The sequence below is a fragment of the Lissotriton helveticus genome, chromosome 6 (genome assembly GCF_964261635.1).
Source record: "Lissotriton helveticus chromosome 6, aLisHel1.1, whole genome shotgun sequence".
NCBI lineage: Eukaryota > Metazoa > Chordata > Amphibia > Caudata > Salamandridae > Lissotriton > Lissotriton helveticus.
This window is the reverse complement of record NC_136067.1, coordinates 331684133-331708070: the sequence shown is the minus strand read 5'-3', so window position 1 is coordinate 331708070 and position 23938 is coordinate 331684133. Positions and strand designations below refer to the sequence as shown.

Here is a 23938-nt window from a genome sequence, read left to right as displayed (position 1 = left end):
ATCTTCTTCCATTTGTTCGGGCACCCCCTACTCTTACATATTATTTGTTCTGCTTGCCAGCACCAATCTAAATCAGATTTCCACTCCCCTATTGTTGGAATGTTGGTTGCCCCTCATTTCATTCCCATATTCCGCTTTGCAACTCCCAATGCCAATGCTAATCATTGTCTTATGTGTCTTGGCCAGTCTTCCTACCCAGTGATCATGCGTATAAAACATTTCGGCGCCAGCGGTACCTCTACCCTCGTAACTTCCGCTAATACTTCTCCCACTCTTTGCCAGAATTCTTGTAGCTTTAGGAAGTCCCACAACAAGTGATGAAAAGTTCCCTTCAAGCATTCCCTCTCTGACACTGTATCTTCACTCCGCCCCATTCTGTGTAACACTGGCCTGGGATGGTATACCCGGTGAAGGTTTTTAACGGAATCTACCAGAATCTCGCCTTTTTCGCCACTTCTCTTGGGCCCTGCAATGCCTCCATCCATTCCTCGTCTTCCAATGAGCCAATATCACCCTCCCAGGTTGCTCTTAGCGGACCTAATCGTTTCGGGTGTTGTTGACTATTTTTTTATAAAGCAAGGAGATGACCCTTTCGTGTAGTTGCTCAGTCAGTATTCTGTCTTCTAAAGTTGAAGCCTCTTCCAGTGTCTCCCCTTAAGTGCAACAGGTTCCGGCTGCATGTCCCAGTTGCAAATACTGTCTTATATATATAATTCAACTCATCCAAAGCGTAATCACAGCAAAGGCTTGGAAAAGTTCATCAATGATTTATTCCATAAATCCAATTTTTCACGTAAATCATAAATCTTTCCTGCCTGGAATCGACATCATTCAAAAATCATATTTTTCATTTGACATAACTCCCAGCATAACTCCCAATGCATTTCGGGCTGAAATTGGAGGCCGCCTGCTGTGGACACACAGAGTTGGCATTCGCACTCTGTTGCATAGCGATCCCCTGAGGAAGGGCTTTATTTCAGCCCGAAATGCATTGGGAGTTATGCTGGGAGTTATGTCAAATGAAAAATATGATTTTTGAATGATGTCGATTCCAGGCATCTGGAAAGATTTATGATTTACGTGAAAAATTGGATTTATGGAATACATCATTGATGAACTTTTCCAAGCCTTTGCTGTGATTACGCTTTGGAGGAGTTGAATTATATATATAAGACAGCATTGTCTTTTTTAAGCTGTGCACCGGGAGTCTCCTTCCAGTGGGGGGAGCTGTGTATTAGTCCCTTAACTACACGCTGAAAGGCCAGTCGGCGTCATCCTGGGAGCACGCTACAAACTTGCAATTGGTTTACTGAAGATTTATTTAGCTGTGCAAGTCTGCTCTCATTTTTTGCCAGTTGCAAATACCGCAACCATTTCCCTCTTCCCATCTCATATTCAGCCTGCAGGGTCGCAAATGTAATGAAGGCCTGACCTCTCCAGATATCACCCAGGGTCTCAAGGCCCAGTAATTCCCATTTAGCGAACCCCCGTAGTTCGCTCACCTTTCCCAACTTGGTACTGTTCCACAGTGTGGTCATCCCTGTAAGCTTTCCTTTCCAGCCCAGAAATTTTGTGGCAGCATGCCAGACCAGCGCTGTTGGGTATGCTGTGGCAAACTCTTTGTCAGTTGCCTAGTGTACAGCAGTGCTCAGGGACCTCCCTTGCTCATGGCTAGTCTGTCTACCCTTTATGCTGGTTCGGACCTCTCCTCGAACATCCGCCCATTGACTGTTACTAATTGAGCCGCCCAATAGTAGCTTCGGATGTCCGGAATTGTTAATCCTCCATCAAAGACCCCTTTCTGTAGTTTGCATAGCGCTATCCTTGGCGCACCGCTGCCCCACAGCAAAGACCACAACTACGCCTCTACTCTTTGAAAGAATAATAGGGGGACCACATCCGGCGTATTAACGCCATCCGCCCCATCAAAGTGAGCAGCAAGGTCTGCCAGTGCCAGACGTCTACGTTGAGTCTGTCTAACTGCGCCCCCAGGTTACAGTGATAGACATCTTGAGCATTTCGAGTTATATAGATTCCTAAATATAGAAAACCTCTTCTCTCAATCGACACCACACATCTCGAGGTTAGCTCTAGGGTGCCCCCAGCCAATGGGTAAAGTAGTGGTTTACCCCAATTAATTCGATCCCCTAAGTAATCCCTGTAGATGCGGAATATCTACAGTATTTTGTCGATTGACTGCTGTGGTTTCCTAACATACAGCAGGATGTTGTCTGCATACAGAGAGATGCGTTCTTTCCATTCCTCCCCAATCGGTATCCCCCAGATCTGAGGGTCCGACATACCCATGCCGCAAGAGGCTCCAAGGCAAGGGCAAATAAGAGTGGGGAGAGAGGGCATCCCTGCCTCGTTCTTTTCTGGAGAGGGAATTTCCGAGACACCGTGGCATTAACTCGCACTCTAGCCAAAGGCTGCTGATAGAGCAGGCTGACCCACTTCACGAACCCCGGTCCAAAACCAAACCTGTCCAGCACTTCAAAGAGGTAGTTCCATTCCACACTGTCTAAGGCCATTCTGGCATCCAGGGCTAGGAGTGCCATCTGGTCATCTGCGATTTCCTCTGGGAGTTGAAGGATCCCAAACAATTCACCCAGGTTTAGTCTGGTCACCCTATGGGGCATAAACCCCTATTGATCGGGGTGAACAAGGGTGCAAGGATAGAAGCTTCGCTAGGACCTTTACTTCATAGTTGAGCAAGGAGATTGGTCAGTATGACCCACAGTCTGGTGGTGACATACCCTCTTAAGATATTACAGCCATTGGTCAGTATGAACCACAGTCTGAGTGTGGCATACCCTCTTGAGGTATTACGGCTATTACCGCAGTCCTCTGATGGGGGGGGGGGCGGGGGAGAGTACCATCCTTTTTACCACATACCACAAGACCATCTGCAGTGTGAATCTTGTACCATATTAAACCATGGATATCTACAATGCATTCCATTTGCTCCACAATTCTGACCCTCACACACAGTCACACTATTGCACTTGCATTACAAGCAAATTAGAAAATTCACATGTGCACTCCCTTTACAGACAGGATGTTGGTGCAAAGTTCCGAGTGTTCACGTAACAGCAGAATTTTACACTAGAGGGCTGGCAGGCCGTTCTCTGACTAACTCAAATTAAAAGCTATGGTCACACTATCAGTCTCAAACCATGGCATACTGCCATCACTGCTTTATGTGGTACACCAAAGATAGGGACAGTAGTCCACTACGAGGGTACTCATGGTGCCCCTCCCTCATGGTTGTAGTGTTCTCCCGAGCCAAGGGACTCGCCAATGACTAAGCCACACAAGGAGCTTAGTATAGCACGTCTTTATTCTTCTGCATGTAACCGCAAACTCTACATTCCAGGGGGGCTAGGTGGCGCACGACCGCGATGGCCGCGCACCAGTAAGGCTCCCGCCGGACCGGGCGGAAAACTCTTCATAACCCCCATACTACAATGTTTTAAAAATTCTATTTGCATCCCAGTGAGGAGCGGAACGATCAAGGATCAAGCGATGCCTGAATAATGCTGTAACCACTGAGCTATAGTGGGGGAAAAGCCGCTGGAACCCAGAGCGTAGAACTGTGACGGAGGGCTGGAGAGTGGAGACGGCGGTCGCTGGTGGGAAAGCCTGTGGACGACAAGGCCACAAACGAACAGGAGCGGGCGCGAGGCGGCGCACTGAATATTTGCCGGTCGGACACGTACGGAGGGCTGGGGGCGTAGCGCTGAGAGGCCGGAGCAGCTGCGACCGGGCGCTGAGGCACAGCGCGCGGCCGCGGGGAGGCAGAGATTTGCTGCATGGGTGTGCGGCTCCCTGCGCCCGATGCACAGCTGCGGGACGAGGTGTTGCTGTGAAGCTCACGAGAGAGACGTCTGGTGAAAACGGCACGCACCCTGCAGACAGCCCGGTGGGGAGTGAAAAGTGAAAGCTCATATACACAGATACCGCAGCACACCCCGCCATTACCTCTGTACCTTAGAAGGAGGGCCGCCATTTTGTCCGCAGCGCACCGAGGTGAGGACGTGGGGGGCTGAATCTGAGGCGATACACCTATCCTGCAGTGAGGTGCCCCTGGGCTGGAGTACGGGGACGGAGTGAGCCTGGCGGAGAGCTGTGATCTCACAGAATATAGAGGAGGACAGACGAAGTTTGCAGTGTTGCGGAGGCGCCATTACATGCTCCTGGGGTCAGCCACTCGGACTGTGGGAAGCCGCCTGGTCTAGACGTGATACAACGGGCCGAGGAAGGAGGGAGATACGAGACCAGAGACCTGTGACTCTCGGGGGAGCCTGCAGTCCTAAAGCCCATAGACCTCACACCTACTGCATATGTAGCATCGCGGGTAGGGGAAAGCACCTGCAAAGCCTGTCCAACATAGGGGTCTGACCCACGGCGAGCCCCACACTGCCCACGGTTGTGGAAGATTGAAGACAGACGGGTCGGCCCCCGGTGACCGGACCACTACAGACACACCTTCCAATTGCCCCGGTGATCGGGCCTACACACCACAACAGCCTTTCTGGCTTGAGCTCCACCTCGAGTACTAAGCCCTTACGAGACAAGCGTAGACACAGGCAAGGAGCGGGTATCGACATAGCCCTAAAACTAGCCCAAAGGCAACGCCACTCAGTCATCATGGGTCGGGCCGATGCAAAGCAGGCAAAATTAACGTTCGACTCTCGCAGGCCACCGAGATCCTACTTGGCGGAACAGACAGATATGCCTGCATCGGAGCGTCCAGAGGAAGATTAGAAATCGCTATTATTAGGAATGAAATAAAGTCTATCTTCCATTGATGAAAAGATGGACACCATGAACGCCAGGATGGACTCAGTGGTGAACAGACTGGAGCAACATGATCAGCGGCTCAAGGAGGCCGAAACCAGGGTGTCGGAACTGGAGGACGGTGCAGTGGCAAATAAGGAGCACATACTCCAAATGGACAAACTGCTCAAAATAATTGTGGACAAGAACAAGGATTTGGCGGTCCGCTCCAGACGGAACAACGTTCGAGTTCTTGGACTGGCGGAGTCCACCAACACAGGTCGACTGGAAGACTTCATGGAGAAACTGATCATAGATCTTTTTGGCAGGGACTCCTTCTCAGCACACCTGACGATAGAGCAAGCCCACAGATCAGTGGCGGCACGTCCGCCACCGGGAGCGCCACCACATCCGATCATAATGCGATTCCTGAACTACCGGGACAGGGACGTGGTGTTGTGCCTAGCCCGCTAGAAGGAGCAAGTATGTTACGAGAACACCACCCTGGTGTTCTTCCCCGACTTTACGCAAGCCGTCCAAGAGGCGCGACGCAAATTTGCAGCGGTGAAGAAAAAGCTCCAGACACAGGCCATACCGTACGCCATGGTGTATCATAAAAAGCTGAAGATAACTCACCTCGGGAAGCAGCATTTCTTCACGACTCTTCAGCAAGCTGAAGATTATCTCCGGCAGTCCTGACGAGCGGCTTCCAGAGAGGCGGAGGCACGGGGACGTTCCAGGTCTCAGTCCCCGACGTCGAGCCCAGAATGAAGGACTGGTATCCACTTGCTGCTTGCAGTACTGACATGATTGATAATTAAACTTGATCGACTCCCAACTGGTGATGTATAATAATTAATAATGTTTGAGTAATCTTTCCCGCTTGGACACTCACCTCCGTCCCACGGAAGCTGCCTGCCGGATTGGTCAAGGCAGTGGGTGGGTGAAACTAAGGAGGGGAGTGGGCGAGTGGTGGGCCCTTAGTGACTCTCACACGTGGGCGAGCCCCTTATCTTCCTCCAGTGAGGGGACCTAGCTAACTGACTAATTTGTAATTTGTTGGGGGGATGGGGTACATGCTTGGCAAGTTGGGGAAGCCAAAGTGGGTGGGGGGTTTTGCGGGGATCACTATTTTATGTTCACTTAAGGAACTGAAATGGCATAGAAGCACAGGACATAACCATACACAGAGGGAATGGCAGACACTGGGAGAGACACGGATATGCTTAATGTATTATCTTGGAATGTACGGGGACTAAATAATCCAAGGAAAAGGAGACAGGTCATGGGGTACCTAGATAGCATCACATCGGGGTGGGCCTATTGCAAGAAACACATTTATATCCTAGAGCTACCCCTCAATTTGCAGCAAAATGGGCATCACAGAGGTGCTTTGCATCGTATTCTGGGTACTCCAGAGGGGTAGCCATCCTTATCAAACAAGGTGTACGCTTTCAGTTGGGAGGTTTGGAGTTTGATCCTGATGGGAGGTACTGTTTACTCTGGGGAACATTGAACTCAAATGATGTGACCTTTGCTAGCTACTACGGCCCCAACACCGATGATGCACATGCAATGCTACAGTTGTGGAGTAAGATTCAAACGTTAGGCACTACATATATCGTCTGGGGAGGTGATTTCAATACAGTCGTGACCCCGCAGCTAGACCGCTCCCGTGCCACCCCCATGCATTACACAACCATGCAGCGAATGCTGAAGGACATAATATATTCCAACCACTTACTGGACACATGGAGGTATAAACACCCTGGACTGCAAGAAGGAACGCACCAATCTGCTGTACATGGGTATTGGGCTAGGTTGGATTATCTGATAGTCTCCATCGGAATAGCACACTGACTAGATACAGTAACACATCTTGCCCGGACGTATTCCGACAATTCACCTGTGGTAGCCACACTTCGAGCCCCAGTTACTCAGTCCCCATATATTGGCTGGCAGCTCAACCCCCTACACCTACAGACCCTGTCTTTAGAACAGAGATAGAGCAAGACATCAACAACTTTTCTGAACGCAATGTGAACTCAGTTTCGAGCTTAACAGTGTGGGAGGCATTTAAGGTTACTGTTAGGGGCTAGTGCATCTCAAAAGGGGGAGGCATCCTCAGGGACCTGCGCAGGGATTTAAATAAACTGGAAGGAGACATTAAGGCTCTTGAGAGACGGATAGCATCCGACGCAGGGAATGGGGATCTGAAAGCGGATCTACGTAGCAAGGTGTCAGAATATGAGACGGTAGCTGACCGAGAATGCAGGTTTCAGGGGAAACATCACACGGCACGTATTTATGGAGAGGGGGGCCGACCAGATAGGGACTTGGCGAATGCAGTTCGACCGCCCAACTTTGCTAACTATATTGCCGAAATTCAGGATGAGCAGGGTACAATGCATAGGAATCTTCCGGACCAGTTGAAAACATTTGTTGCTTACTATAAAAAAAACTATACACCTCCCAAAGAAGCTCCCCTCTAGATCTGCAACAATACTTTGAGGATACAGCCCTGGCGTGGCTGGGAGACGCCCAGCGTAAATTTTTAAACCTGGAGTTGGATGAGATCACAGAGGCAATAATGCATATGCAAACGTGTCGCGCTGCCAGTGGAGTTTTATAAAACATATGTGCAGATACTGGCTCCCATATTGAAAGCAGTTTTTTATGAGGCTCTAGAGGAGGGCAGATTACCCCAGACCATGCGGGAGGCCCAGATCATCTCCTTACTAAAACCCGGTAAATCCCCGACTAGTTGCGAGTCATACGTCCCCTATCGTTGCTCAACTGCGATACTAAAATCCTAGCAAAAGTCTTGGCTACCAGACTCAACCTATTGATGGAACCGCTGGCATTGGCGGACCAGGCGGGGTTTGTCCCACACCGTGCTACTTCCCACAATCTTGATGGCGGTTCTGAAGGATATCGACCCTTACTGCTCAGCGGTGGCAGTCTTCCTTGACGCCACTAAGGCGTTCGACTCGGTAGAGTGGGACTACCTGGTGGGAACACTGAAGTACATGGGGATGCCGCCCTCCTTTCTGAATTGGGTGCAACTGCTGTATAGGCAACCACGGGCCACAGTGTTAATAAATGGAGCTAGATCAGATTACTTTTCCATCTCCAGGGGCACGAGACAAGGATGCCCATTATCTACTATTTTATTCGCCTTGGCAATTGAACCCTCGGCAGCGAAACTGCGGCAGCACCACAAAAGCAGTGCACTGGCCTACCCGACTAGACAACTCCTCATCTCCCTATATGCAGACGACATGACTCTGTATATAAAAAAAAGATAATCTTAATCCCGTGCTACGTGAGATCACCAAATTTGGGGCCATTTCCGGAATACATATCAACTGGAATAAGTCTGCGGTCTTCCCGTTAACTAACCAAACGACTCAGCACCAGTCGGACTACCCATTTGCATGGGAGTCGGACGAATTCAAGCATTTAGGCATACACATTGCAAGAGACAAGGACGTACTAATGCGCACCAATTACGGTAAAGTCATTGACAAAGTGACCGATAACATTACAAAATGGATAAAATTACCCTTGTCAATGGCTGGCCGTATATCATTTTTGAAGATGACGACACTGCCAAAAATGTTATATTTATTTATAAACATACCTTACCACCCTGGTAGATTTTTCTTCAACACACTTAGGACGCAAATGGTCCGGCTTATCTGGGGGTGTAAACAAGTGAATCTTAACCTAGACACTTTGATGCTTCCATATCACCAGGGAGGATATGACGTTCCTAATTTTGAGCAATATTACTATTGTGCACAGGCACACTTTGCCACCTACTGGTTTCATCCCCCCCTACATGCCGCATCTGGCAGTTGAGGATGGGTACATGTCCCCGATGCCTCCAGAGGGGTAAATGTTCGCACCGGTGAAAGATCGGGAGAGGGACCCGTCCACGGTGGATTGCACTGTGGCAGCGTGGAAATGGCTGGCACGCAGAGTGGGGGTGGCTCTGATGTACTCCCCCAGGTTGACGCTAGCGAATACCCCACTGCTATTGGTTACATGTGAAAGGATATGTCTCCGGCTATTGCATAAACTGCGATATGTTACATGGGAAGATCTTTACATTGCTGGACAATTCCGCACTAAAGAGCAATTTTTCGGGGAACACATACCTACACACACATGGATGTCTTCATGTACACTAGACTTCGACAAAGCCTGAAGGCTATAACCCCTGCATTTCCAAGTGAACTAAACACATGTATGCCTCTTCACACATTATTGCAGGCTGAAATGCGTAGACACGTTATTTCCACGCTTTACAAACAGGTGCGGAGTACGGTTCCCTCTAAACCTTTAAGAGCCAGAGCAGAATGGGATAAGGATTTAGGGACCCCCCTGACGGATGACCAATGGGAGGCTTGTTGCTTGCAGACAGAAGCAATGACAGGGAGCAGCAGGCTACGACTAATACATTTCAAGTACCTTCATAGGCTATAACACACCCCGGCCAAGTTATACAAATTCCGACTGAGGGAGGATGACAGATGCGGGAGAGGGAGCGGACTTCATGCATCTGGCATGGCAGTGCCCGAGGGTGGTGACATTCTGGGAGGAGGTTTTTGTTGCTATGTCTGCTATGATAGGAGTGTAATTAACCCCATCCCCATTGGTGGCTCTGTTGGGTTTTACCACTACCATAACCACAGTTCATAAGAAGTATTTAGCACTGGGCATCTTACTAGCGAAGAGACAAGTGGCATGCAGATGGGGGCGAGGCCACGCGCCTAAATTCAAGGATTGGGTGCGGGATCTAACTACTTGGCAGGAACAATCAAATAATTACGCAGAACTCCTGGCCCTGAAATCCAGGCCTAAAGACATCTGGCGCCCGTTGACTGCCTATCTTTTAAGACAGGGAGAGGATAGCACGATGAATCGCGATGGGGGTGAGGACACAAGGGAAGAAGGGGTTAGTGCTGAACCGGCGGGGCAGGTTCTGGCTGATATTTCACCTTAGATTAAAATGGGCAGGGTGGGGGGCAATGATTGGTTGCCTAGGGGCCCTGGGGTATGGTGGATTGTACCACGCACTTGAAAAATTGAGGAAATGTTGTATGTCTTTGATAGCTGATAATGACTCATGTACAGTTGCTTCCAAGAGTCGCGCTATAGACGTTAGAAAATGTACCGGACTATCAACTCAAGATACTGTTATGATATGCAAATATGGGGAGGTGAGGGAGTGAGTAAGCAATACGATGCTAGTTGGAAGTAATGTAAGCGGGACCGAGGTTGAGATAGTACGTGTCTGTTGTGTGTACAACCTTTGTAACGATGTACTATGCCAAATGTTAATAAAGGCTTTCCAAAACAAAAACAAAAACGTCCACATTCCAAACCTGCATTCACTTCACTCCGCTCTAACTCTTAGGTCACAGTTCTACAGAATCCATCAGAAGCCACAATGGTTCTGTCATTGTTAACTCACAAAACACTACATCTCCCCATCGGTTAAATCATTTCTTTAAACAATTTTACAATGATGCACACAATCATAGCTCTTCAATAAGTCTTTGTGGTGCTTTGATTACACAGGTTCTCGGGAAACTGGGGACATGCAGGAGAGGTGTCCATGCCATGATTTGGTGTTGTAGGGTTTTTTCACTTGTCCTTTCAGACCTAGTCTCTACATTGACATCACTGTCTGACAAGCAATGAGCCACATGTCGGAAATGAGAGTAATCTCGTGCAATGGACTTCTCACGACGTTGGGCAGTCATCATATGCCCTTTGCTGGTCGCAACAAGAAAGGGCTCAGGATTGAAGGGAGCATCATATTTTCATTTTCTAGATTGATGAACAGGCACTCTAACTCCTCTAGCGAAAATAACATCCTTTTCATGTCAGCGCTGGTCTCCATAGGCCTTCATTTTCTTTTTACGATCCAAGTCTTTTACACAGAATTCTTCATCAGTACTTGATCTTCTGGTGGTCTATTGAGGTAACTTGGTCATCAAGCCTCTCCCGAACATCAAGGTTGCTGGGTTTTCACCTGTGGTCAAGTGAGGGGTCAAACTTTAAGCTCGAAGAGTAGAATTCAAGACAGTTTTAAAGTCAAGCTTTTCCAGAATAGCACGCTGAAAAGCTTTCTTAAGAGTGCTCATGAAACGTTTGACAAGGCTACTGGCTTGAGGCCAAAAAGGTGTGCTCTTCTGATGCTTCTCATTAAGATGACCGAGAAAGTCTCTGAATTCTTGACTGTTGAAAGGTGGGCCATTGTCACATTTTGAGATTGCAGGAACAACCCATATCGCGAAGATGCCATCTAAGCTCTAGATTAATTTTTCTTGAGTGATAGATGAAAGATCTTCTATCTATGGAAAACAGGAGTATTCATCAAAAATCACCATCAGGTTTTGTCTGTTGTCAAGAGGAACGAAGAAGTCAACAGCAATTCTTTACCATAAATGCTTTGGCAACTCTGACATTTTTAAGGCGTGTTGAGTGGATTTCGATAAAAGGAAAGTTGCATAGATAACAGGCCTTCAATTCTCTTTCAGCTCCCTTGTCAAGTTGTGAAAATCCGACTTGTTCTCCGAGAGCTTGTTTTGTGGCCACGATACGACAATGTCCTTAATGGGCTATTTCAATTATCTGTGGTTGTAGACTGTCCAGAATAACAATTCTCGAACCTCTTAGTATAATGCTTTGCTGAGTAATGGACACTTCATCTTTGACAATTTTAAACTTCTGGTACTCACTGTCACTGGTAAGAGGTCTAGGGTTCTGGTGCCAAAACTGATGCGTAATAATGTATTGGCGTTTTAACAGTTCACTATCTTGACTCGCGGCAGTGACTATTTGTTCCAACGAAATGGCAGCTGATGTGCTTGATTTCACAATGAAATGTGTGTTTGCTTGAGCCGTCTTGGAAGGGGTGACAGGGCACTGCAGATACATTCGAGAAGTAGTCAGCAGGGTTTTGATCTTTCCCTGGACGGTGCACGATTGTGTAGTTGTAATCTTGTAATCGTAGACTCCAAAGTCCAATGCGAGGAAGCATCTTTGCCCTTTGATTGCCAAAGATGGTCACAATGTTTGGTGATCCCAGGATGCTGGTTTCCGTTCCCGGGAGGACCTGGCTTGGCAGTTCGGGCTTGACTGTTACCATGAAGCACAGGGTCAAGACGGATTTTCATATGGCTGGGCCTTAACTGGGGTGGCATGGTGAACAAAAGAACGATGTATTTGACCCAGATCTCTTGACTGGGGGTGAATGTTTGATTTGCTCTGCATTCCGTCAAACATCTGTGGTTCTTTTGCTTTCTCACACTAAGTGCGCCGGGTATGCCCAGGTGGGTCCAGGGCTCACTATGCTACTGGATTCAAGGGAGCCTGGCTGATAAGGGGTGATGCCCCGAAACCGGTCCTAGGGTGTTTGTTTCCGTTCCATGGATAACCTGGCTTAGCAATTCGGGCTGGACTGTTACCATGAGGCACAGGGTCAAGACTGATTTGCATAGGGCTGGGTCTAAACTGGGGTGGCATGGTGAGCAAAAGACCAATGGATTTAACCCAGATCTCTTGAATTGGGGTTGAGTGTTTGATTTGCTCTGCATTCTGTCCATCATCTATGTGTCTTATGATCCGTCACAAGCGTGAAAGGCTTTCCATATAAGAACATGTGAAAATGTTCCTAAGCCCACACCACCGTTAAACTTTCTTTTGCAGGCTGTGAATAAGCACATTCAGTTTGGGACAAACTTCTGCTTGCATATGCCACAGAACGTCTTCGAGCATTTGGGTGTCTGCTGTGTTGTGCAAGGATGGTGCCAAAAGCGACAGGGCTAGCATCAACAGCAACCTCGGTAGGAAGCTTTGGATCAAAGTATGACATTTCAGTAGCATTCTCAATACCTTGATTGATTATCTGGAACCTTTGCTTGCATTCATGTGACTAACCAAAAGAAACATTCTTTTTTTATCAAGTCTCTTAATGGTACACTGACAGTGGCAAACTCTTGTACAGATATTGAACAGTAGCTGGCCATGCCATGGAATGAACATAACATGGAAACATATTTTGGGGGACTGGCAGTTCACAATGCTTGCACTTTAGCTGGTTCGAGTGTCTTGCCTCCATCAGAAAAGTTACTGCCAACGAATTTTAACTTGGTCTTATTGAACTCACATTTCTCAGCATACAAACCTGCATCAGTGAACACACGACACACTTGCGTTAGAGCTTTATCGTGGTCGTTGTGTGTAGCTCCGAAAACCAATATGCCATCACTATAATTGAAAGCATTCATGAGAGCCTGTATGATACGCTGAATGACATTTTGAAACAGCTCTGCAGCTGATGACACACCGAAACTTAGGGCCTCATTAGGATGGCGGTGAAACCACCGACAGCCCCTCGATGGCGGTCTCACCGTCATCCTAAACAAGTTTCCCGCCTGCCACATCAGGATGGCGGACGGTTTGTTGGCAGCAGGAAAGACAAACTGACATGCATCCGACGGGCTTCTTGAGCCCTCCGGTGCATTGGAGGGGAATCATATCCCTACAACAATGGCGGTGCCTACCAGGCACCACCGTAGGGATTAGGATGTCTCTTTCCACCCGCCTTTTCAAGGCGGTTAACCCGTCATGAAAAGGTAGGCGGAAAGAGACTTTGGGGGCCCATAGCGGCCCCCTTTCACCCAAGCCTTTAGACATGGGCCCTGGGGGGGGCACCTATGGTACCCCCCTACAAATCCCTAGACCATGTGGCAGGCACCGCATGGTGCCTGCCACGTACTGCAGGGATATGTGCAGGGACCCCTTTTTGTCTTGAGGAGTGTACTGCAGCTAGCAGCATCTGCTGCAATACATAATATCAAAACACACAAGGTGATGGATGGAATGTTACACATTGGCAAAACATTCACCGCCAGTCACAGATCTGGGTTTAATCCATCATTATTTTGCTCACCACTCCACCCCAGTTCAGACATGACTATATGCAAATCAGTCTTGACCCTGTGCCTCATGAGAACAGTCCAGCCCGAACTGCCAAGCCATGTCTTCCCTGGACCGGAAACAAGCATCCTATGACCGGTTTCTGGCTATCAGCCGTCTTCAGCCAGGATAGCTTGACTCCAGTGGCGTAGTGAGCACGGGACCCACGTCTGGGCATACCCTTCCCACATAGGGCGAACAGCAAAACACACAAGGTGATGGAAGGAATGTTGCACATTGGCAAAACATTCACCCCCAGTCACAGATCTGGTTTAATCCATCGTTATTTTGCTCACCACGCCACCCCAGTTCAGACATGGCCATATGCAAATCAGTCTTCACCCTGTGCCTCATGGGAACAGTCCAGTCCGAACTGCCAAGCCATGTCTTCCCTGGACCGGAATCAAGCATCCTAGGACCGGTGTTGAACTTGGGCCTTTTTGGCAGGTTCACCCCTAGACTTTTTGCCTTCAGCCTCTGGCATTCTGGTAGTGATTTTAGGCCGCTGCGCACTTTAGCACTGTAGCCCAGTGTAAAGTGTGTGCACACTCTGAGTGCATGTGGTGAGATGGCCTGCCCTCCCATAGGAGTGCATGGGGGATGTGTGTGTCCATGGTAGTTCCTGATATGTAGGGAGTGCAGGGTCAAGGTTGGTATGTGCGAACTCGTGAGGATAAATGCTAAGCGATGGTGTGCGCAGATTTATTGTGTCTAGTGGAGAAGTGCCACTTTTAGAAGTTGCCATTTCTGTGTGCTGTGAGATGTGAATTGCCTGTCTGGCTTGTGAGTGACAGGGGCTGGCTGGTGTGGTTGGCTCCAGGAGCCAGGATGAGCCTGCCCGGTGCTGAATAGGGAGATCTGCATGTAGATGGGAGGGAGGAGTTGCACCTGGGACCTGAATAGGGCTGTGCCTTCCCTCCACAATGCTGGCTCCATCCCCTGTGGTGTGTCTGATGTCCCTGTCCTGTCTTGTGAATAGAGGGGAGCTGAGAAAAACAAAGTGCTCCAGAACCAGTTGTATCTGGTTCTCCCTTTGCCTGCACCTTTGAGAACAAAGGATTTAGCTGTATAAAAGGAGGGGCTGTGACCCCATGAAGATGTTCTTGTTTGTGGACTTGAATCTACCAGGGGCGTGCTGCTGCTGGGGCTCAGGGGAAGGCTTGCCTCCCTGGGCCCGGACCAGCCCCTGGATGCTATGAGGACTTCTTTTCCTGGGACCCTTCTGCCCTGCTGTGACTTCAGGACCCTAGAAAGACTTTGGGAGCCCCTGTTTGCGCCCTGGGAGCGCTGTGCTCATTCTCCTTGTTGGCCCTTTAAGAAGGAATCCCCTGCTGAGGGATTCCCCCCATGATGCCTGCTTTGCAGGTGCCCACCCTGCATTATGGCCGCTTATCTTTATTTAAATTACGGGTGCCCACCCCGTGGTTGCGCTCGGACTTGATTGCTCCTAGCGGCTGCCCACCCTGCTTTTATATGTTTAAGCAGAGGGAGGCTACCCCTCGTTAGCCGCGGGTATTTTTCTGCCCGTAGCGGGAGCCCACCCCGCGTTTATTGACTTTTCCTCTGGGCCGCTCCAGCGCAACCCGGAAGACAGGCGCCGTCCCTGGGACGTGGGCGGAGCTTGGCGGCTTCGATTTCTGCTTCCCCCGTCCCGGGGAAGCCGTGCCGCGCATTGCTGGTCTCCCGTGCGGAGAGAGAGACCTGAGATGCTCCCTGTCGTGCTGAGGGGCGCTGACCGACGAAGCCTGTCTGCGCGGGGCTCCCGTGAGAGGAGGGAAGCCCCGCAGGCCTGCATCAAGGGTGAGGAGGAGCCCCACCAGGGACGAGCAGCCCAGTGAGTTGAGAAGGGCTGGGGGAACTCCGTGGGGGTTAATGTTGGTGCCTGATAACGGCACAGTGGCAGCTTTGCATTTAGAGCGGCCCCGGATGGCAGCGGGCCGCCCCAACCTCGTGATGGCATGTTTATTTTAAGAGCCTGCGGGCTCCAACCAGGCCCCAGTTAACTTCAGAGCCTAGTTGGCTCCCCTGGGCACATTAGTTATTTACTGAGCCCCGTGTGGCTCCAACACTTGGAACACATTATTCTAAGGGCCCCGTGTGGCTCCACATTTTGGATTTTGGGCACATAGTTATTTGAGGAGCCGAAGTGCTCCCTGACACATTTTTATTTTTAGAGCCAGATGGCTCCAACTTTTGGCGCATTTTGTCTAAAGGGCTACTGAGAGCCCACGCCACATTTTCTAACTTCCAAAGCTGCCCAGCAAGTAGTGCTGACAAAATCTCTCCATTCCGACTCTGTGCTGCTCCGTGGAATACAGCACAGAGGCGGAATGGAGAGATTTTGTCAGCGGTAAATGACCGTAAGGATATACCTCTGATGCTGAGCTTATGGGACACGATATTTTGTGAATAGACCATATTAGGTCACCATTTTTTCCTCAAAGGCCAAACTCAAGCCTTGATTCAAATAGACTAGCCTATTTTTGCTAGTCTATTTTAGGAAAATAGGCATACTATACATTAGTGAGCTTATTGAGTACAGTAGGGATTAACAGAGGTCCTGATGAGTTTAGCAGTGGGGGACTGCTAACGAAACATGTCGACCAAGTAGGGCGTAATATATAGCCCTACCACAACCCCTTTTAAATATTTCCAGTTAGAGAAGCGAATACATTATTTTTTCTACTAGCCAGGAAATTTTTAATTTTTTATATGTTTGCACTTAAATGCCTACACCCCCTACCATTTACACATTTATCACACCACACATAGCCTACCTTCAAAATAAAAAGTGCTCCCACGTAGTTCGCAGGTCGTAGCACGCCCCGCCCCGTAGAAGGACGGGAAGACCCCAATGATGAAGCATGACACTATGGGAATCATAGTGTGTGAGGGGTATTTTAAAAACACACAGTGCTTGCCTTTGTCATCCACAAAGACTGGCGAACAGACACTGGACCTACTTCACATTATATATTATACACCTAAAAACGAAAATAAAAATACAAGTAGATAGAATCCTATTGTTTGATTAACTAGTTCAGGAGGTTTATTCTATCACAACATCCTCTACTCTCCCTCCTTTGTTAAATTAATTGTTATGATTTATGTTTCAGGTTGGCGCTGAGTATGGTGTCTGCCAATGATTACTGGCTGTGTTCTGAGATTATATGTTCTGACTTTTACTATTTTTTTACCAAGTGCTAATTGTGACAGTGGCCCACGTGGCCCTGTCGCGTGTAAATAATCCCCTGTAAATATTGCCCGTGCCAGTGTGCCCAATGTATATTGTGTGATTACTATCTGATGTGTTTTATTAGAATACAAAGGCTATTTTTATATATAACCTTGTGTGGAGTTCCTTTTGTGGTGTGCCTAGTATGTTGTTACTGTGTGTGTTGTGCAAATGCTTTACACATCGCCACCGGGATAAGCCTGACTGCTCGTGCCAAGCTAGCAAGGGGGGGAGCAGGGGGTTATCTTTGGCGTGTAACTCCCTTTCCCTGACTAGAATGGTGGTCTCTGCCTGACTTTGGCACAAGCCTTAGCCAACCAGAGATCTCCATTTCTAACAACCGGTTTCTGGCTAACAGCCGTCATCAGCCAGGATAGCTTAACTCCAGTGGCGTAGTGAGCACGGAACCCACGTCTGGGCATACCCTTCACACATAGGGCGAACAGCAAAACACACAAGGTGATGGACGGAATGTTGCACATTGGCAAAACATTCACCCCCAGTCACAGATCTGGGTTTAATCCATCGTTATTTTGCTCACTACGTCACCCCAGTTCAGACATGGCCATATGCAAATCAGTCTTGACCCTGTGCCTCATGGGAACAGTCCAGCCCGAACTGCCAAGCCATGTCTTCCCTGGACCAGAATCAAGCATCCTAGGACCGGTTTCTGGCTATCAGCCAGGATAGCTTGACTCCAGTGGCGTAGTGAGCACGGGACCCACGTCTGGGCATACTCTTCCCACATAGGGCGAACAGCAAAACACACAAGGTGATGGACGGAATGTTGCACATTGGCAAAACATTCACCCCCAGTCACAGATCTGGGTTTAATCCATCGTTATTTTGCTCACCACGTCACCTCAGTTCAGACATGGCCATATGCAAATCAGTCTTGACCCTGTGCCTCATGGGAACAGTCCAGCCCGAACTGCCAAGCCATGTCTTCCCTGGACCGGAAACAAGCATCCTAGGACAGGTTTCTGGCTAATCAGCCGTCATCAGCCAGGCTAGCTTGAATCCAGGGCAAAGTGAGTAAGGGACCCATGTCTGGGCATATCCTGCCAACTTAGGGCGAACAAAGCAAAATCAAAGGGGATGATGGATGGAGTGTTGAACATTGCAAGCACTCACCCCCAGTCAACTGATCTGGGTTTAATCCATCATCATTCTTTAGCTCACTCCGCCACCCCAGTTCAGACATGGCCAAATGCAATCAGTCTGACCCTGTGCCTCATGGGAACAGTCCAGCCCGAACTGCCAAGCCATGTCTTCCCTGGACCGGAAACAAGCATCTTGGGACTGGTTTCTGGCTAATCAGCCGTCATCAGCCAGGCTAGCTTGAATCCAGTGGCAAAGTGAGCAAGGGACCCACGTCTGGGCATACTCTGCCAACTTAGGGCGAACAAAGCAAAACCCAAGAGGATGATGGACGGAGTGTTGGGACATTGCAAGCACTCACCCTCAGTCAACTGATCTGGGGGTAATCCATCATCATAATACATAATAAAGGCAATGCGACCGCTGTGGTGGCGGTCGCATTGTAATGCCTATGTCGGGACCGCCCGATTTCCTATAGGGCCATCCTAATCAGCCCCTTACTTTTTTATAACTGAACAGACCAATATGTGTAGAAAAGGTTGTAATGTGCCTGCAATTCCCCTAGAGCTTCAACTGATGACATCCTTTATTCAAATCAAGGTGAGATAATGCCTTCATATGATTTAATTGTGTTTATCATGTCAACAATGTTCGAATCTGGATGTCATTCTCTTTCAATTGCCTTGTTCGCTTGACGCATATTCATGCAGTTGCGTACAACTCCTTCACTGCCACTTTTGGGTACTACCACTAAAGGAGAAACCAATGCCGTTCGACCGGTGGAACGCTCAATGATATCATGTTTGAGTAAGGATTTTTTAAAAAAAATCAACAGCTTCCTGTAAATGAAATGCAAGTCATCTGTGTCTTTGAGCAATAGGATGGATGTCCTCATTATTGTGTAATTGTACATTCATAGTCTTGAGTTTTCCTAAACCGTGAAAAAACAAAGGGAATTGACCTACAATTTCATGATGAGCATTCTGATTATAGTTCACTATCATCAGTCCCATAACAGCAGGGGTGCTGAAGCTAAATAAACAGGCACTTGACGCTGTCCCTTGAAGTGCATGAATGGGTGCTTGGACTTTTGTTTTCTTGTGTTTCATTGTTGCTACAAATGAACCTAGAAATTGGGGCAATGGAGATAGCTCATTGTATTTCTCCTTGGGCATAATATTTATCAACGCACCTCTGTCGATAATAAAAGGTATTGAGCAACCATTGAATTTTATTGTGATTTTTGGACAATGCTTGAATGATTTTGGTGCTTTGTCATGTTGACCTTTCTTTGACCTGTAATCTTCCTTATATGCGGCTAGTCCAACATGTGCATGTCTCTCTGAGGTAAACATTGAAATTGCACAACCATGTTCTTCACTTTCACTTGACACTGAATATTTTTTTAACGATGATTTAGATGACGATTAACTGCGTATGGTGTTGATTTGCCTCAGCTGGTGTGGTAGCTTGGCCTTGTGGGCGTGCGTCGAACGTCACTTCTGGAACGTTCGGGCAGCCATTCTGTCTTTGCACCGTGACGCACATATTTTTTCCTTCACCGGTAGACCATTAAAAAATGGTTCACACAGCCTCTGCAAATCTGTCCAATGGCGGGACATTGACCTTTGTATGGAAATACAAAATCCACGCATTAAGCACAACTTCTTTTTCTGTGGAGACATCACTCTGTGTCCTTTGGCTTAACTTTTCATGTTCATGGCTGACTCACCCTCGGCACCTCCGCCATCCATGTCAGCAGCTTGTCGATCTGCACACTCTTCAGCTCTGGCAGCCATGAATACTTGCTCCACTAAGAGTTTCTCTCAGCATTCGTTGCCTGAGTGATCTGACAGACATTGGTCTATCACTCTGAAGCACACAGCTTCCTCATCATTAAATTAATTTAACTTACAGTGTTTGGCAGGAGTATCCTGTTTCTCAAGAAATTTGTCGATGTATAAACCTTCTGCCATTCTTTGTTGAAAATGTATCTTTTGTAATCTACATTTGGCATTCGATTGAACTTGAGATTCAAGGCTGCTTTGATTTGACAGGTTGTAATTTCGTCAGCTCACTGCATTTTCTTTATGACTTCTTTTACACCTTCACCTTCTTCTTCTTCTTCTTATCTGCTTCTTCAATGCATCAATGAAATCATCAATTGTCTTTATTCAGGCGGTCCATCTTTCGCCAATATTGAGCTATTTGGCTGTATCAACGGTGGTGGTTGTTTCAAGTAGGTGGCAGCATTGTAACCACTGGTGGAACTTACTGATGTGGAGAGTAGTGTTCTTTCCGACGCTGTGTGGTGAACTTGTTCATGCAAACCATCTCTTACAGGAAAAGGGACCTCTTTCTTGCGCACCATTGGAAAAGCAAACTTTGACGATTCCAATTGCTGCTCTCGGCTTCTGATCTTCGAAGACTTCTGGAGTTTTTCTGACCCCCACTTAGTAGCTTTGATGGTGTGCCGCTTCGTTTATGGACAGCGCCGCAAGCACAACCCCGAGAACTTCCTCTGGGGCCACTCCACCCAGTTCAGTGGTATGAGGACTCTCTTTACTCAGTTCTGGTAAGGAGATGACTGTTTCCTGTAGTTGAATTGCTTTGCCGTTAGGCATCTCTTTGTGCTATCTAACATCTGGTTGATCTCTGCCTTGCATCGCTTCTGTTCGCAGCATTATTTTGCAATTTGCTTTTGCTATTTGTAGCTCTTTAAAAACCTGGCTGCATCTGCCTTTAGCCATATCACTCCGTATGATATATAACTTAAGGTTGCGTAGTAGTGCGGTACCTCTCTTTAGAGCCTTACCAGCAGGTTCTTGGCCACCGATGTGTAGACTTCTCTGTGTGGCTTTCATTATGGAGAGAGAGAGAACCTTTATAGTTTCATTATCTTCAAATGCTTCACACGGACAGAGGCTGCGCTTTGACTCCACATATGCCAAATATCGATTCTACACTTCGACGGAGGCACACGTGGCATGCGCGAGCAGTCTGCTGGGCCATGGCAAACTCTCTGGGAGAGCACTGTCGATCTTTGGCTTACTATCCCCTATCTTGTCGCAAGTTGTAACGTCCTTCCCAGCCTGGGTACTCACCAATGACTACGCCACACACTCACACACACACAGCTTAGTATAACAAGTGTTTACTATTTCGCGTGTTACAGCCAACTCCACGTTGCATTCACTTCGCTCCACTCTAACACTTACGCCACAGTTCTACAGAGTCCATCAGGAGCCACAGAGGTTCGGTCATTGCTAACTCACACGACACTACAATGGTCAGGCCCTGGATCAATCTTTGTTAAAGGCAGGCTTAGGCCTCTGCTACATGCTAGATTAGCATGATGCCATGGCCAAAATAAGAGTTAAAAGTCAAGATAACAGACATGCAGTCAGGCACTCAGTAGGGGAACCCTATACCATACATGGGACAGTCACATCCGAACATATGCTGTTTGAAACATTTTCATTCAATTTTCATTCATGTAAGATTATTGCACAAATGCCACAAAAGAACCACCTAAATAGTCTTGCTTGCATGTGGATATCACACGTGTGTTATTTGTAGTGTATTTCCTGTTCTGGTAACTTAAATTGTTACACGATTAGTTAACGTTCATTTGAAAGTTGAGCTATAGGGGGATGAAAGAAACCTCAGAAACTGGGAGAAAACAAAAATACAGTAAAACTGTGGTTTATGTTTGGTTAAGATATGCTCGTGATTTAGACAAACAAGGTCTTACAAGATTTATCAACTAAGAAAATGAAGGCACGGTGAAGTAGAGTGATATCCTCAGACTGGTATGGACCCAGATGGAGCCCAATGTGCACTCTAATATCGTGCCCCTCAAACCAATCTCCACCACACTACAAGAGCCATGCCAACGCCACGTATGTTACTGCACTAAAGGTGGAACGAATGCACAACTCCGATTAAGCACATTTGAGTAAATAAAGCATTAGTTTACATTGCCTTTGCCGCGGCTGGGGGAAATGAAGAGGCTTTCACGTGTCCCCAAAATAAGTAGCTGTTAACGTTAAGGAACAACAAGCTCGCGAGTTCCCCTGGACAGCACAATATCAGTTGTTCTACATGGGCCAAGCACTTCACTAAGCTATCATTAATGCTCTTTGGGAAAGTGCCTCTAGAGCTATAAGAAACAAATACAAAAGTGGTACAATAGGGCGCTTATTTTAAACACAGACACGTCAGCCGGCGTGCGTGACGTGAGCATAAGCTGTGTTGTGACTTCCCCCGCTCTGTGAGAGCAGAGTTCCCTCTACGTGGCTCCCCTGTCCTGCAGCTAAAGGGTGCAGCTTTCACTGCTAACCCTCAGTCGGCAGATGCTCTCCCGAGGCCGGCTCTCACCTGCACCTCAGCCTCCGGTGGCCACTCTGTGTTGACTAGTAGATCGTACAGAATGTCTTCCTCTTGCTCATCACTCAGTGCTGCGGGCGCTGCCATCTTTAATCCTGGCAAGCTGGGCTGGCAAGTTGACTCGCGACTACGGCGCCCCGCCCAGCTCAAAACTCTTCAGTGTGCGAACTTTCTGTTAGCGACGAATAGGGGAGGAGCAGGAGAAGGGGTTGTTCTATGTAGCCTTGTGAGTAACGAAACTGAATAGTATAGTGTTCAGTGGTGCACTGACCACAGACAGTCGCATGGTATTTGGTCACAAAGAAGCACGTCGATATCCAGGGGAAATTATTCCTAGGATCGAACACGAAAGGCTCCTGTCTTTTAATTGGATGTTTCCAGCAGATTTTTTTCTTAACGCCGTCTTTTTTAAATACCAATCTGGAACACTTAATGTAGCTTACGCTTTTTGTAAAGTAAGTGTTCTATAGCTGCAAAGTTTTCAACATGATTATGTGTGACAATTCTATTTTATAAGTGTCAGTGTGTGGTATTTTGCTGCATTATGTGTGATGTATCGAGAGATGTTATTATAATCATGTATTAGGCAGAATTCTTATAGTACCCAATTTTGTGTAATGCAGTAGTCTGGAAGTTAGTTACCTTAAGTCGGCTGCTATTGAAGCGTTCACTAAACATAGCAGCGAGCGAGGGCGAGGGCTCGATTGACTCGGCCATTTTAGTCTGTAGACTTCTCAGACTATGCCACTGTGATTGATTCAGGCCGTCCTCCTCCAAAGGGTAAGAAACTTGGGAGTCAGAGTAGTCCCATTTGAGTTGGCTACGTCGCTTAATCTTATTTTTTGTTTTTTTGGGGCGTACAACCGTATCAAGGTTATCAGCAGAAACCTCACTGTCTCCCTCACTGGTTACGTCGTCGTCTTCTTCATCCTCTGTCTCACCCCCACCAGAAGAGCTGGATGAATTATCCGACACCGAGTAAAAGTCATCAGGTCCAGCCACCGGGGTCCAAGGATTCGGTATTCCATGGGGAGCCTCTAGGTTTTGAATAGCGAGTTCAGTTCCCGTTGGACGTACTCTTACGTCAAGAGTAGCAAGAGTTGTGCAGACACTTGACCCTTTCTGTGGTTCCAACTGCCCTCGGGTGGTGTACATGGTGCACGATGAGCTGCCTGGTGGGGCAGAATCACCGGGGTTCCCTCCAGCCAGATCGCACTCGTTTTTAGGTGCCCCGATTGGAGTATGTGGGGCAGGTCCAGGCAGGTTAGCTGGAGGATCGCAAGAGTCTATGCCTTTGGTTAAGTTGGTGTTAGCAGGTGTATTCTCCTGGGGGTTTTTCTTGAGGATGTTGCCATTCTGTGGTGGAAAGATTTTAGGTAAGGTAGGGGGTTGATTCCCTGTACTAGTTTTGCTGTTGGCAGATTGGCTTTTAGCTAC

General features: G+C 47.9%; 1 protein-coding gene across 3 annotated transcripts in view; it reads right to left on the bottom strand.

The window, feature by feature from the left end:
* Positions 1-22690, bottom strand: part of NBAS (NBAS subunit of NRZ tethering complex) — a 2361081-nt gene extending 2338391 nt beyond the window's left edge. For all 3 annotated transcript variants that reach the window (XM_078647778.1, XM_078647779.1, XM_078647780.1), the window contains exon 1: positions 22493-22690. In XM_078647778.1, coding sequence (XP_078503904.1) covers positions 22493-22588 — 96 coding nt within the window. In that variant the 5' untranslated portion in view covers positions 22589-22690. The remainder of the gene's footprint in view (positions 1-22492) is intronic.
* Between the last annotated feature and the right edge of the window lie 1248 nt (positions 22691-23938).